Source organism: Juglans regia, chromosome 1 (assembly GCF_001411555.2).
Source record: "Juglans regia cultivar Chandler chromosome 1, Walnut 2.0, whole genome shotgun sequence".
Lineage (NCBI taxonomy): Eukaryota > Viridiplantae > Streptophyta > Magnoliopsida > Fagales > Juglandaceae > Juglans > Juglans regia.
The window spans coordinates 2,823,364-2,838,921 of record NC_049901.1 but is presented as its reverse complement, the minus strand read 5'-3'; the positions used below and the strand labels follow the sequence as shown (position 1 = coordinate 2,838,921).

Genomic DNA, 15,558 nt, shown 5'->3' with positions numbered 1-15,558 from the left:
GCGGCTGGGCAGAGGCTTGAAATAGTTCTCGGTCTGCGGCGTGAGGTTTCCTTCATGCAGTAGATCTGCCGTATATATATATATATATATATATATATATATATACATATATGTGAAATCAAGAGAAAACCTAGAGGTAAAGATATGTGCATGAACATGGGAGTGGAGACGTGCGGGGCGAAGAGGAGGGAAAACGTAGAAGTTAAAAGTATGAGAGTTATCATAATAACAATAAAATATGAATAATAATAATAATAATGATAATAATAATATTTATTGCTATATGAAATAAAAACTTATTTTATAGCCTAAATTTAGGATTGGGTTGTTACACTTGACTTTCAAGAACATGTAGTTCGTATTTGCTGGCATGTGTTTGAGCGCACGCATTGATGTTTAAGTGTTGATAAATGAACGTTTTTACAGTACTAGTGGAACAAAGAATAGTCATGCTTGTACCGTCTGTGTGTGTGTGTGAGTGTGATTACACGTAATCTGTAATCACAATTGTCACATCTTATTTAAAGTGAATTCATTATACACATCTTATTTCACATTAACATCCAATGCACAAACAGATCAGGAAGAGACAATTAGATGAGCATTCTTAGGAGGAGAGAGCTAGTTTGTTTTTGTAGAGTCAGACAAACAAAGTTTAGTGAAAGAAAATGCATTAGTGAGCAACAAAATAAGCACTAGAAAATAAAAGCATGATATATATATTTGATTATTTGACAGTACAGGGATGACAATTAACTTAAGTTGCAACAATATTTTCCTGTGTGATTGCTGTTTGGAAACATGGTATCAGTGCTCCAGCACTCACGTTCTGAGATGCTCCACTGTGAGAGGTTTGGGCAACCAAACCAATTGATCAGAAATATATCCATAATTTCCAACTCGAAGAACCATAACTTATGATCCTAATAACTAATAAGGCCAATCTGTCACCCATCCAAAATATTAGGGGCTGCTACAGACACAAAGGGATCCCACACACTGATATGTCACACTCTGCCACGTCTCCCCCCTCCCTTTTTTGTTTTTCTTTCTTTTTTTCTCCCCCTCTTCCATGCTTCTCCCCTCCCTTCCCCTCCTCCCCCTTTCCTTCTCTACCTCCGCCCTTCCCATGCTAGCCATAGTGGTCATGGACCACCTCAGGGCCGTAAGAAGCCGCTGGCAGTCCAAGCGGCACCATCTGACGGGGACATGGGAGCTCACGATGGGAAAGGGGGAGGAGGGGAGGAGAGATTCACGGTAGAAGCGCTGTCGTGAATGAGATGGTGCCATTTGGACCGTTGGCGGCTTCTGTCGGTCTTGAAGTGGTCCCTGACTACCATGGCAGGCACAAGGAGGGCAAAAACAAAGAGGGAAAGGGGATGAGAGATGCACGGGAGAGGAGGAGAAAAAATAAAAAAAATAAGGAAAGGGAGAGACGTGGCGCCGTATCAGTGTATAGATTCATTTATTAAATCTCTTTATGTCTATAATATTTTTCAAATATTAGAATAAGGTTTAGTACAGTTTGTAGTAGAAAGATAGCAATGGAAAAAAAGTACCATCTAAATAGCCAAATAGAGATTTTGACAAGGTAAAAGATCCAAATATACAAGCTTATTGTAAAAATGTAGGTCCGACAAATTTAAAAAAAATTTACACTTTTTCGTTATGGGGCCAGTTGTTTGCAAATAACTTGTACGTGTACACTTTGACCATTGAAAACGAGCAATTACTCTCTGACCGTTCTTACAGCACCAACCTCGCCGTCTCAGAAGGTTTTGTTTTGTTTTGTACATCCTATAATCCTATCTCAGAAGACTAGCCTCCGCCTCGGGATCAAGATCTCCTCATCGACATAGAGTAAACTTGCGTAGTCAGGGAGAGAGTAAGAACAGAGAAATTCAGTAATGGCGCTCTTCACGTACACCATGGCAGGAGCTGGATTCATTCTGATCGGTGCATGGGAAGCCCTCACGTCCTCAAATTCATCCCGTAATCCAAACCAAAATTCGCCTCCATCTTCAACCTCAACTTCGATTCGCACATCAACACAAGCTTCATCGTCGAGAACCAAAAAGAACCAATTTTATTCGTCTTTGACCTTCATCTCCGTCTCTGTCCTCTCCTTCTTATTCGTTTTAAACTCTATGGTCTCCTTCGTTGACGCGTTCAATTCCCGTGACAAAGTCGGCTCTGCACTCCAATTACAAGTCCTCGCCATTGCGTCGCTCTTTCTGCTATATTCCATTACGGGTTTCTTGGTAAATTTTACGAATTCAATTCCTCTGCCTTGTTCGATTCTTAGTTTGATTGGTCTTTTCGCTTTCGTCGAAGAGTTTTTGCTGTTTTACTTACAGAGGAAAGACCCGAGTGGAATTGAGAACCGGTATTTCGATCTGTTGCTCGTACCTATAACTGTTTGTTTATTCTCCACAGTGATGGAATTGAGATCCCCGACATCGAACTACCCGAAGTTGGCTCGTGGGGTTGGGTTAATTTTACAGGGTACATGGTTTGTGCAAATGGGTCTTTCTTTTTACACCAGTTTGATCACTAGTGGGTGCTCTTTGCACGAAAAGAGTAGAGGGAATTACACTCTCAGGTGCAAGGGACACCCTGAGTATCACCGAGCAAGAGCGATTGCCACGCTTCAATTTAATTGTCATCTCGCTCTTCTTGTGGTGTCGATTGTGGGGGTGTACTCGCTTTTTGTGAGGAAATATGGAGCTCCTGGTGATTTTACACAGTATAAACCTCTCAGTGCAGAAATGCAGCAATTTGAGAATGCGCAATTTACTTTGGATGCTGATGATGATGTTGGTGAAGAAATTAAGGAAGAGGACAATGGGGGACAGCAGAGGTTAGGCGTGGTGGAATCGGGTGCGAATGGTTATGGCACTCATAAATGAGGTAAATCTAGTAGCTGGTGAACGTAATATTTCAAGATTTTTTATCATTTTCTATGTGATCAGTGCTGAGATTTTGGTTTACTTTTGTGTTAGTGAATCGAGGTAGCAGTTCTACTGGATTTCAGTCTTTGTATATTTGGTTCTAGCTCTCTATAGTAATGGATTTCAAGGTGCTTATAGAAATGTAATACATTATACCCTCAATATTCAAGGGTTTGTTGTGACTCATGTGCTTAGTCTAGATAAATTTTCTTTTTGAATAAGCTTAGTTTCCATGGATTTTCAGTTATGCTATTTTATGTAGTGTTTAACGACGAAATTGGTATTATGGATCTGAGAGTACATCACCTTTATTTCTGAGAAGAGAGAATTTGGTTATATGTTAGGCTGGTGAATTGATATATATTAATGTTAAAGAAGCATAACTGGTCCCGAAGGTGATTAGACTAGTTCCGAATCCCTATAAAACGGAACTTCCTTATTCAATTTCTATGGGGACACGCTACAACCTAACAATTGTGTTAATTAAAATTTCTCCAATTTTCTTTTGTAACATCTGCTGTTCTTTCATCCTTACTGGTAATGTTGCAGTTATGTTCAGTGGTAGTTGGCTTGTCAATGACTGTGGTTGGCTGAATTGCTAGTAATCATCTTTAAAAATTTTGAAAGGTAGAAGGCACCATTTATATTCCTGTCTTAAAGGTGCTAACCATCTTGACAATTACACAAAGTAATTGTTTTGAAATACAAAGAAAACTCTTGGTTAATATTAAGGGCAATTAGAAAAGGCAGCCTAAGATAGTAAAAGAGTAGGCAGAATTCTATTCGGTCGTGGAAGTCTTGTTATCACAAATCAATAATCGAATGCGGCTTGCATTTCTGAGAATGAAAAAAAAATGGTGGTTTGATTCTGAGAGAAAAAGAAAAGTGTTGATTTTTATATTTGTGATTTTTTTGAAGATCTTTTTTATGTGAAAGCTTTATTTAAAAGTCAGAAGAAACACTATTTTTGTATTGGGCAAGTGATTCTACAAGTTTTCCAGGAGCACTTACCCAATGTCTTGTCACCCAAGGCTGAATGATATGAATGCTTTGCTTTGGTAAAACTCATAGAAAACTAGGGAGAGGAGATGAAAAGAAGCAACTGCAGAGTACCCTCAATCTATTCCTATGAATCATATGTAGAATGTTGGGTATGTGTCTTATGATTGATTATACAAGAGGCTTTATGTGACTAAGATGGGTCCTGTCTTGATGATAAGGGAACGGCAGTAGTATAATAGACTCATGTTGCTTAAGTTTTTACCAGAATTTGCCGACATGCTGTGCGTGTTTGCTGGACAAGTTCTAAATTCCTTTGGTTTTGTAACGAAGCGTGCCAGACATTGTGCTGGAGTCTTGACTGCTTGTATAAGATTAATCTACAGACTAGGCTAGCATATATTAGCTTGACGCACCCTAGCTGCAACCTGTTACCTGGAACGGTAATAGAATTCTGGTTGTGTGGGCTTGCTATTATCCGTCTTTTGTGGGCTAGGGTCCACATCAATGTTTCCTGTAATAGAAGTTAAAGGGTTAGTTTCACTCTCGCTCATTTGTTTCAGTGTAGAATCTTCCTAAAAGCAAGGGAAGAGGGTTGGGTTTCCTCCTCACGTCTTGTCGGCTTCTAAAGCTTTCTTTGGGTGGCAGCCATTTGCTGCCTTTTTCCATTCTTCATCCAAAGGCTTATGAATTATAATTGCTAATTTTGGGTTTTTAAGGTATAGTCACTCGTAAATCCCAATGTTTGTAGGGTGCGGGACATTTTCCTGACTTAGCACATACGGTATGATATGGTTAACTTCGATCTAGTGAATGATGACTCCTAGACAAGATCTTGAAGACATGAATTTTAGTCGTATTTTGATCAAAATCACTCGCAAGCATCCATACAAGATCTCCCCTTGTGTGTAGTTTTCAATCCACACCTTGGTTGACCTTCAAAATTGATATACTGAGTGCACTATTCTCCGCATCAAATGTATGGCATCTAAAGCTTGTTCTCTCTTCTCATTCACTCTCCTCATTCTTCCTCTCCTCTCTCAAGCAACATAATCACCATCTAGTGACAAAAAGTCATCATCATTTGAGCTCCTCAAGCATCTTCAGGGGTGTCATAACAGAAATAAAAACCAAGATTTGCTCTATCTGATATCAAATGCGAGCTAGGAAGAATGGGGTCGTTAATAGTCTTTTGTATGCAAACCGATTCGAAATTCCATTAACAAAAACTGTGTTAAACTCGAGACACAGATTATTTACAGTTTTCACTCTCCAATTCAGTCCTACTCTTGTAGCACTTACACAAAACTACGTATAATAGCAAGCTCAGTGCGCCTAATAAGGCTAGAAGCCAGTAGAATTTGTCTAGGCAAGCTTCATTCATGTTGTCAGAGAACCAGCTGTGCCCTTTTGAACTGGTAAAGATTTCGACGAGTGAAATCGATAGGGCACTCAAGAAGCTCCCCACCCCAAAAACACTCGTGTACAGCGCAAAGCCCATGGTCCTCATTCTAACGGGAACTTCATTGTAAAAGAACTCCTGCATCCCAACAACAGTGAAAATGTCTGAAACGCCTAAGAGAATGTATTGGGGCAGCAACCAAAAGATGCTTAGTGGCACCGTTCCTGATGGTGATTCAAAATTTCCAATCTTTCTACTGATCTCCAGCCTCTTTGTTTCAACGATTGCCGCAATAACCATGGCTATGATCGACAGGAACATTCCTATCCCCATTCTTTTCATTACACTGATACCCTTTTCATCACAAGTTATCAACCGGATAATCGGGATCAAAATCTTGTCATATAAAGGCATCAGGAGAATAATAGACAACGTAATAGCACTCTGTAGCGTAGCTGGGGGAATCTTGAAGCTGCTCCCAATGTTCCTCTTCATTGTCATACCTTGTTTAGTAAAGAAAGTTGCAGGTTGTTGAAAAATTACTGCAAACATTAAAAGCAGTGTCCATATGGGTAAAAGCCGCAGCACTACTTTCGCATTTTCGAGCATGATATGGACACCATTTCTGGGTTTCTGATCTTCTAAGCCCTCGATGCTGTCAAACTCTTCACGACAAAGAGGTTTCTCTTGAAGCCTACAAACAAGCGAGAGAACTGTCGTCAAAAAGAGACAGACAAATTGTCCTTATGATTGAAATGAAGCTCCTTTGAAGTTGACTAAAAAAGAAAGAAAGAAAGAGAACTTACTCTAGCTCGACCTTCTCAGATTTGTAACTCAAGTGTGTGATTCCACGAGTCATAAACATTGATTTGGTTGCTTTGAAAGCCTGAGCTATGCACTCAAAGGGCTTATGATTATAGAAAGCCCCGTCCCTTTTATACATATACATCCGGCTTCCACAAGAAAAAAGTGCAATAGATAGTACCATTGCCATCATGGGAATGGCAAATCCCAGTACCCAACCAAAGGTATCTTGGATGTAGGACATAAATGTGACCCCCATTAGGCTTCCACTGCAAACGCCAAAATACCACCACTGGAAGAATAAACTCTTTTGATCATTAGTCGACTTGCACTCTTCTTTATTACTGCAGGGCAATTCCTGATCTTGATCATGATCATCATCAAGCTGATCTGCTCCAAATGCTTGCAAAGATGGGTTATATCCACCTTGGCCTATTGAAATCAAGTATAGAGACCAAAAGAGAAATGAATAGGACCTTGTACTTTTGCTTGTAGGGGACCGTGCCCATGCCAATGATGTCGATGTCAATGCCACAAGCCCCTGAAACCAGAATACAGGAGCAGAGCCAAATTTAGAAATTTTCCCCAGTAGTAGTACTACAATTAACTGAAGTTCTCATAGACAATTTAAGTAGAAACATTTTTCTGTTGTACTGGGTTTTTTAGTTCTTATATATGGCCATGGCTACGTTCCACTTTCTACACTCCATGTTAGCTAGATCACTGGGTTATGCAAATGCATATAAATGCATGTGTACGACTTAATGGATTTTACTGGCAACCCCTACTTGGTAACAGGTGTTTCCTCGCATCACTACTAGGTACAAACGCTTTTTTTTTTTTCTTTGTTGGTATCAAGTGTTCAAGAATAGCATCCCGACTAATCTCGAGGTGCACAAGTCATTGGTAATGAGTTTTTCCCAAGTGTACATCGGGTATTTCAAGGAAAAAATTTCCTAGTGATAACCCCTAAAAATTATTTACACCTAAGAGAATTTGACCCCAAGTCCAAGATCTTTTCCCACTTTTGCCATTAGATTTCCAATCAAAATCAAGTTAAGCTAATAGAAAAGATTGTCGGCTTGAAGAGAACCCTCTGATTTGTCGTGCAGATTGCTAACTATATTAGCAATCTTATGGATACCCTGCTCTTCAACCCGGGTGTATCTTTATCAAAATCTTTTCTATTAGATTTCTAATCAAAGTCAAGTTATGGGCAGCCATCTTATATATTTCCCTCTTGCTCTCATATTGTCGCTCGCAAGTGTAACATGAAAATAATTTATAATCTTTTAAGATGTGGAAACGGTTTTACGCATTTTTTTTGAAAAAAAAATAAATTCTAAATTTACATGATAAAATTCACTTTTTAATGGCAAGTTTCACTATTTTTTAAAATGAGTGTGCGGGAGACTTGTATACCTTAAAATTATATCTAGCATTACTTATTATAACAACTTTTCTACTATCAAAATCAGTCATAATATTCCAATAATTTCCTCATATTCACAGCAAAAATAATTAATTATATGGTTAGCCCGGCCAAAAATAACAAAAAGGAAAAAACAAAACCCTAATTAGGTGATAATTAATTCTTAGCATGCTTGCACATTTATTTCAATCAAGGTAATTTAACAGAACATGGCCATGAGGAACTAATCATGAGTATTAATCAATATTGTAATTGGGTACGTAGTTTTAACACAATATATAAATCAGTTCTAGCTTTCTATATATATATAGACCCCCCAAACACTGACCCAGTACCACTCTTAACTTTAAGGATATTAATTTCATAATTCATGATGAGTTGGGTGGGGATGACGCAGGCTCCATTATCATAATGGATGGCTCATCTAATCAGCATCTTTGTAAAATCCAATAAATGATCCTTAGCCCGGCCAACTTAAGACATGCACATTCCTAGAAAGCTGTAGAAAACCATGCGATCGAGCACTCAACGTGGCAATGTAATAATCGAACGTACAATAACGTACAGTAGAATAATTAATAGTAATATTTAGCCAAATAAGGACGATCACGACGATGCATGATATATACAACAAAGAACGATTTCATGGAAGAGAGTGTGTGTGTGTGTGTGTGTGTATTCTGCATGAAGAATGGAGGAATATTGGCATACCACAACATAGAGGAAAGAAGAGACCAAAATAGTGGGATAGCGATCCCAGTAAGAGTCCGCAAGGGGTGCCACCAGCAGTGGCAGCATGGAAGTAAACCCGCACCAACTGTTGACAGCCTTTGCCGCAGAAGAGTTGCTCATCTTCACCACATCCGTGAGATAAGTCACTAGATTAGACGCCACCCCTTTGAATGCAAACCTCTCCATACCGGATATCACTAATATATATATATTCTTAGTGCATGATCGATGCAATCAGGAAATTTAGAAACATATATTCTTATGTATTATATATGGAAATATTGCTGGATCGTCAAGCTAGCTGGTCCTAGAATGGATTTCGATATCAAGGGTGTCCAAGTAATCATGAATTGTACAAAGATGTTGATATATACAGAGAATTATAATTGAATAATTACCTATTAGGAGAATGCATGACTTGCTAAGTTTCTTCGCTCTCTGTCGTCCTCCGGCCATATTTATGCGAAAGATAGAGCAGCCAGTGAACAAAGATACTCCCAGGTTGAAGAGCAGCCAGTGAAGAGCTGGGAAATGAAAGTTGAAGCAAACAAATTAATACTTTCTAATTTGTCATCTGTTCCAATAAGCATATATACGTCGTTTTCACACCCAAAATCTGAGTCACCTCAACAAGCTGGAAGCGATGGTTCTACATTCATTATTGACACTACACAATAATGCAATCTCTAATTTCCATTTACTCATCTTTTGGAAGCAGTTTTTCAAAGGTTTTGGTTTTATAGCCTTAATGGGGGACACTAGACAATTCACCAAAGCTAAAGCGATCCCGACAATGGTAAAAAAGCTAAATCCCACTTTCAGCTAGCTTGGACAATATGGTGTCATGGCGACGTTATCGAGAAAAAATAATGTCGACATGCAAACAGTAAACCGAACCCGCTGCGCGGGTACTTTGATTCTGGGATGCACCACTCTTGTGTGCCACTAAGTCGCCACGTGGTATCATTGACACGTGGGATGTGTACACATGTACCAGGTTGGCTAGTAACATGTAAGAACAAATATAAAATAACCAGCAAAAACAGTTCGTAGTAGCAAGCAAGCGGTTCGTTTATCAACAAGGAGGTAAAAAGATCGAAGTAATAGCATGCATGTTGCGAGTTCATGTACTGACATCATGATTGATCATTTTTTTGATAATTAATTACTACCAAATTGAGAGGGATCTAGCTAATTGCAAATCATACCCGGCGATTTTCACTGTGATCAAGCATATATATATATGTAGCTCCACAAAACTCAGACCCCATTGGATCCGGCAGAAACTTTTAGCATCAACGAGATCAAGAGTGTTTGTGCTGCCATGTTGTTATCTTCTTATTTCTTTACCTGATAACCATGCATGATTGATGATCTCTTTGCTACTTTTGTTCAAAACCTATCCCGCCTATCAAAACCATGATATAAATCATGAGCAATGAAACAGCTAGCGCCTAGCAAGTAAAAGTTAAACCCAGACACGAAGAAGTAGTACTAGTACTACTGCTCTGCGACAGATCATCAGAATGATGAATGCATGCGTTACCATGACGGCCGAGTAAGACACGCACGTACAGGCACACACAATCCACATGCAGACACACAATAAACATGGTTTTGAAGAACAGATCATCTGCAATGTTCTGTTCTAGTGCTAGCTGACGGGTATCGGGCCTTAATATTCATTGATATATATTAACCCAGCTATCTAAGCAAAAAATGGACAGATGGCGCAATCATGCATGTATATATATAAGCAGCGAGTATAAACCTTTTCCGCTGCTGCAGAGATATATCATTCCCCTTCCTAGATGCCTCGGTGGTTTAGTGAGGTGGATATCACTTTGTTTTAATTCCAGCACCACCATGCACTAGCCCGCGGCCAAGAATAGTTGATATATGTTCAAGAAAATATATATTCAAGTAGTCACCAAATCATATCACCAAAACCCAACTCGTCATCACTACGTAGACATGCATATTGCTTTTTTCTTTCCTTTTCTTTTCTTTTCTTTTCTTTTCTTTTTTTCCTCCCTGATTTGATGTTTCATGGACAACATTTCTCTGCCCAGCTTGGTAATTTTATTTTTTATTTTAGCGAAACCTCCGGAGTTTATTAAAGCTCTCACTTGACCTCAAAGAAAACACAATTGGAGAACAAAACCAGCCAAAAAAAAAAGTTCGCCACTCCTGATATAAGCCCCACTAAAGGACATGTACTGGACGCCACTACAACCCAGACCAGAAAAAAGACTAACATCTCAAAAGACTATAGCCCGCGGCCAAGAATAGTTGATATATGTTCAAGAAAATATATATTCAAGTAGTCACCAAATCATATCACCAAAACCCAACTCGTCATCACTACGTAGACATGCATATTGCTTTTTTCTTTCCTTTTCTTTTCTTTTCTTTTCTTTTCTTTTTTTCCTCCCTGATTTGATGTTTCATGGACAACATTTCTCTGCCCAGCTTGGTAATTTTATTTTTTATTTTAGCGAAACCTCCGGAGTTTATTAAAGCTCTCACTTGACCTCAAAGAAAACACAATTGGAGAACAAAACCAGCCAAAAAAAAAAGTTCGCCACTCCTGATATAAGCCCCACTAAAGGACATGTACTGGACGCCACTACAACCCAGACCAGAAAAAAGACTAACATCTCAAATGAGGAAGGCCCAGCTTGTCTAATTTTAAAACAGTAATATTATATACTACACTCTCATTCTATTGAAAAGACGAGTAAGAGCACTATATATTTAATCTTTGGTTGGTCTAAATCACGTTTAACAATTCAAGGTATTTCAATAATGATGGTAATAATGTCGATTAAGATAAATGAAAAATCGTACCAGTACCTGTTGATCTCATTGATCGACGACAAATTTAATTAGAACGTACCCATGTTAAGTTCGATTAATTACTAATGGGTCTACAAAGAAAGCAAATAACTTTGAAAAAATTTAATAGCAATCATCACTGTACTTGTCTATATTCATCGATCTTCTTGAAAAAACTCTCAGTAATGGACATGTATACAATACGGTTCTACATCTTTTATCTTACACATAGATAGATAGTCTTCCAAGGTCAATCGACCAAAAGACATTCAAGAGCCAAAAGCCGATCGATCTATATTTCCAAAGTAACCGATATATAGCTAGATCAAAATCCATTTTCAGCTCATTAATGGGGAGGGAACGTTTACATTAACAGAAGTGTGAGAGCTATTTGGATGGGCTGAAGTTGGTTTTAAGTTTGCTTTTACATGTTGCTTAACTGGTTGCTTGAGAGAAAGGAGGATTCCTCTGCAACAACAAAGATCCAGAGTTCAAGCCCATAACGCATCTGTGGCCCATTCCTCAGATTCATGAGATTTCAAGCCCAATTTCCCAATATCTTCGTTCGAGCCAGCATATCTTAAACCCACGATTAAATTCTGGGCTTTCACGGAAAGCCACTCCACTGTCCTCCGGTACCATTGAGGACCAACGACTTGTCCGTCTTGTCCGTCTGTTAAGCAAAGTCAATACAGAAAGCTTGACAAAGTCACACATCCAACGGTCAAGATCATCCGATTAGGTTTCTGGGTTCCCACTCCAAAGACCTCATGCGTTACTGAATCCTGGGTATTCTCGTAGTCGTACATCTCTCGTCTCTTCTCTGGAAATTCAACGACCCAAAATTCTCTCGGGCCGGAAGTCCAAGGTCCATCATGGCCGACCACCACCACCACCACCACCGTCCTCACCGCATCTCACTCCCACCGCGCGCCACCACATCAACCACCTTCGGCACCCCCACCACGCCGACTACTGTTAACAGACCCTACCCTCCCTACCCCTACGCTTCCTCAACTCCAATCTCAACCCCGTCCAAACACCGGCTCTCCTCCCTCTCTTCCTTCAACTCCAGATCTTCCACTTCTACCGAATCCTCCCTCTCCTTCCTCTTCCTTCTCCTATTCTCTCTCCGCTCCCTCTATTCCCTCCTCCCTTTCCTTCGGTCCTCTCCTTCCTTCTCTCTTTTCCCCTTCTCTTTCCTCGTTTCCCTCCTCTCTTTCCTCCTCACACTCTCTTTCTCTTTTTTCACCTCCAATTCTTCCTCTTTCAAAAACTCATTTAACCGAAAACCTCAAAACCAACCCCTGTTTTCACTATCCTTGATTACGCAATCTCAGCTGAGACTTTTGGTCGCCAAGTCCATTCTTTTGGCCGTGGTTTTTCTTCTTCGATTCCAAGCGCTCCGCTACTGCGGCACAGCAGCGATGATTCTAGCTGAGTTGTCCGGCAATGTCGCTGCCAGGTTCGTTGCCGAGGGGAAGGATAGGAGTATCGGTGTCCGGATTTGGAAACGGTCCTCTAAGGTTGGTGGGTTTTTCGCTTTGTTTTCTGGATTGTTTTTGTTGTCTATTAGTTGGGATCGGGTTGAATGCTTTCCGTTGTCTGCTTCTTTGGTTGAGAAATTGGGAGTTTCAGTGTTTCCGAGGGAGAATTGTGTGAGGGTTTGGCCAATGCTGCTTCCGTTTCTTTCTGGATTTTTGGGTTTCTACGAGCGCATTTCGATGAATTGGGGGACAGTTAGGCAACTAGGTCGGAAACGGGTTAGGCTGATTTCCCTGTTTTTCACTACTGTTGTACTTTTTGTACCTGCCGTTATTAGTATGCTCGTGTTTGAAGCTGAGGGAAATAGTGTCTCCGTTGGGAATATGATTTGGCCTCTGGCAAACACTGTTCTTTTTGGGGTTCTTTTGAGTGAAAATTTTGGCGATGAGAAGCTGGTGAGTTCCAAGGATTTTCGGAGGGAGTTTTTGGTTACATTTGTCTGTACTCTTGTCTTAGAGCTGTTCTATTTTCCTGAGCTCTCGCTTTGGGGATTACTTCTTTGTGGTTTGTTGCTTTATGTTGCTGTTAGGGAATTAGATCCTATCTTTTCCAATAATCTAGAATTGGGAGTGGAGTCTCCAGAGTCATTTACCACCTCAATTATGAAACCGATACGGCACATTTTGAGCGAGAGGAAGTCCCGGAAGATAGCACTTTTCCTTTTGATCAACACGGGGTATATGGTTGTGGAATTTGTTGCCGGGTTCATGAGCAACAGTCTTGGCTTGATATCTGATGCATGTCACATGTTGTTTGATTGTGCTGCCCTTGCAATTGGGCTATATGCTTCGTATATTTCTCGTTTGCCTGCAAACAACCAATTTAATTATGGTCGTGGGAGATTTGAGGTTCTTTCAGGATATGTTAATGCTGTTTTCCTAGTTCTGGTTGGAGCACTAATAGTTCTGGAGTCAATTGAAAGGATTTTGGACCCTCAGGAGATATCAACTAGTAGTCTCTTGATTGTTTCAATAGGAGGGCTTTTGGTAAATGTGGTCGGTTTAATTTTCTTTCATGAGGAACATCATCATGCCCATGGTGGATGCTCACATCCTCACTCCGACTCCCACCATCATGAACAACATTCTCATGACCATCTTGGACATGCTCACGAGGATCATGGAAAGCATCATGAATGTAGCTTTGGTTCCCACAAATGCCATGAAAAGTCATGCTCTGACCACAGTGACCATCATGAACACCACGGCCACCATCCCGATGCCCGTGCTGACAGTCGGAAAGAAGATCACATTAGCAAGGGAACTAACTGTCACAATCACCTTGACCATGACCACCACCATCATCATCAAGCAGCTGACAACCATGTCCATGAAAGCAGTCACAATCACCTTGACCATGTTCATCAACATGACCACCACCACCACCATCATCATCAAGCTGAGAACTGTGTCCATCAAAGAAGTCATGATCACCTTGGCCACAGTCAGAAGCATGACCACCAACATCATCATCAAACTGACAATCATGTTCATGAAAGCTTCCTCAATGGCTCTTCAAGAAGTTTGCATGATCACACATTCGAAGGTCAAAATATGGCAGAATCTCATGGTCGTGGAGAAGGTTCCCAGATCCACGCACACTGTTCAGATACTCAAAGTTGCTCCTCCATGGGAAATCATGATTCCCAGCCAAGAAAACTTCCATCTGGTGGAGAAAAACCACAAAAACACCACCATCAGCATATTGACCACAACATGGAAGGAATATTTTTGCATGTTCTGGCAGACACTTTGGGAAGTGTTGGAGTTGTTATATCAACGCTTTTAATTAAGTACAAGGGATGGCTTGTTGCCGATCCTGGCTGCTCAATATTTATTTCAGTCTTGATTGTATCTTCAGTTATCCCATTACTCAGAAACTCTGCAGAAATTTTGCTCCAAAGAGTTCCAAGGATGCATGAGCAAGATTTAAAAGAAGCTCTAAACGGTGTTATGAAGATAAAGGGAGTGTGTGGAATCCAGAATTTGCATGTTTGGAGCTTTACGAACACAGATGTTGTAGGGACCCTAAATCTTCATATCTCGGCCGAAACTGATAAGGCTTCTACAAAGGCACAGGTGTCACGGATATTACATGAAGCTGGAATCAAAGATTTGACATTACAGGTGGAATGTGTTAGGTAAATGTTGTAGTAACTTCTGTTAATTTCATTGTCGTTTGAGAGGTCTTTCAGTGAGTAGTGACCACATCATCAATTTTCATCCCCTTAAAGATGCTGTTGGAGTCTAGAGAAAGTGTGGATCTTCTGTTCTTCCCCTTGTGTTGACAATATCAACGTGGCCGTGCTTTGTAGATACTAGCCAGTGTGTGATAGCTACTTGCAAGATCGGTGTGCTTTTTCCCATCAACTCAGGAAGGCTCACGAGTTCCATATACGTATTTTAAAAAGAAAATGGTTAACATTCTAACAGAGACAAAGTTACTTGCTATAGGATTATTTTGGTCATATGCAATGTTGCACTCATGTAAAGAACCAAGCAAAGGATGCTGCATTACTACATAGTTGTGACTATTTGCTGGCGTGGGCATAGTTTTGTGGTTCAGGTCCATGGATCATCATCATTTGGATCTTAAAGTTCTATTCATGTTGTATTTGTGGCACACTTATTTTCATGTCATTGGTTGCTCTGGAAATCGCATCTAAGCTGGGTGAAACTACATAGTTGGAACAATTTTGATTCTACACAGTACACGGTTCTCACTATATTGAATAACAAGGTCACAATATCAATCTCCAATGTGAATTGGAAAGTTAATGGACCAGGAGAGGACTGTGGTGAAGGTGGATGGATTATAGAGGGTTACCAACCTTATATGAGTGTGCCTTTGCCAAT

The 15,558-nt window shown here is 40.1% G+C and overlaps 3 protein-coding genes across 4 annotated transcripts; 2 read left to right on the top strand and 1 right to left on the bottom strand.

Annotated features, from left to right (window-relative positions):
• Nucleotides 1–1,742: 1,742 nt before the first annotated feature.
• Nucleotides 1,743–3,224, top strand: LOC108992890. Its single transcript, XM_018967605.2, has one exon. The coding sequence runs from the start codon at nucleotides 1,908–1,910 to the stop codon at nucleotides 2,907–2,909; it is 1,002 nt and encodes a 333-aa protein (XP_018823150.1). The 5' UTR covers nucleotides 1,743–1,907; the 3' UTR covers nucleotides 2,910–3,224.
• Nucleotides 3,225–5,145: 1,921 nt separating this feature from the next.
• Nucleotides 5,146–9,544, bottom strand: LOC109008827 (protein NRT1/ PTR FAMILY 5.9-like). 2 transcript variants are annotated; one of them, XM_035694549.1, is made up of 5 exons: nucleotides 9,529–9,544; nucleotides 8,719–8,844; nucleotides 8,300–8,517; nucleotides 6,159–6,697; nucleotides 5,146–6,046 (listed from the first exon to the last, which is right to left on the bottom strand). In XM_035694549.1, the coding sequence occupies exons 2-5, from the start codon at nucleotides 8,774–8,776 to the stop codon at nucleotides 5,203–5,205; spliced, it is 1,659 nt and encodes a 552-aa protein (XP_035550442.1). In that variant the 5' UTR covers nucleotides 8,777–8,844; nucleotides 9,529–9,544; the 3' UTR covers nucleotides 5,146–5,202. The 2 variants fall into 2 exon arrangements, with proteins under 2 accessions (XP_035550442.1, XP_035550441.1); XM_035694548.1 differs by lacking the exon at nucleotides 9,529–9,544 and adding an exon at nucleotides 8,946–9,101.
• Nucleotides 9,545–11,953: 2,409 nt separating this feature from the next.
• LOC108992862 (zinc transporter 5) lies at nucleotides 11,954–15,342 on the top strand. The gene has a single exon (XM_018967560.2). It carries the CDS (start codon nucleotides 12,034–12,036, stop codon nucleotides 14,845–14,847), a length of 2,814 nt encoding a protein of 937 aa, XP_018823105.2. The 5' UTR covers nucleotides 11,954–12,033; the 3' UTR covers nucleotides 14,848–15,342.
• Nucleotides 15,343–15,558: the final 216 nt, after the last annotated feature.

Bases quoted from the DNA above. Each gene is read 5' to 3' on its own strand.
- LOC108992890 (XM_018967605.2), top strand. From the start codon at position 1,908: ATGGCGCTCTTCACGTACACCATGGCAGGAGCTGGATTCATTCTGATC.
- LOC109008827 (XM_035694549.1), bottom strand. From the start codon at position 8,776: ATGGCCGGAGGACGACAGAGAGCGAAGAAACTTAGCAAGTCATGCATT. The intron at 8,518-8,718 runs GTAATTATTCAA...TATATATATTAG, and splicing joins GTCATGCATTCTCCTAATAG to TGATATCCGGTATGGAGAGG. The intron at 6,698-8,299 runs GTATGCCAATAT...TTCTGGTTTCAG, and splicing joins CTTCTTTCCTCTATGTTGTG to GGGCTTGTGGCATTGACATC.
- LOC108992862 (XM_018967560.2), top strand. From the start codon at position 12,034: ATGGCCGACCACCACCACCACCACCACCGTCCTCACCGCATCTCACTC.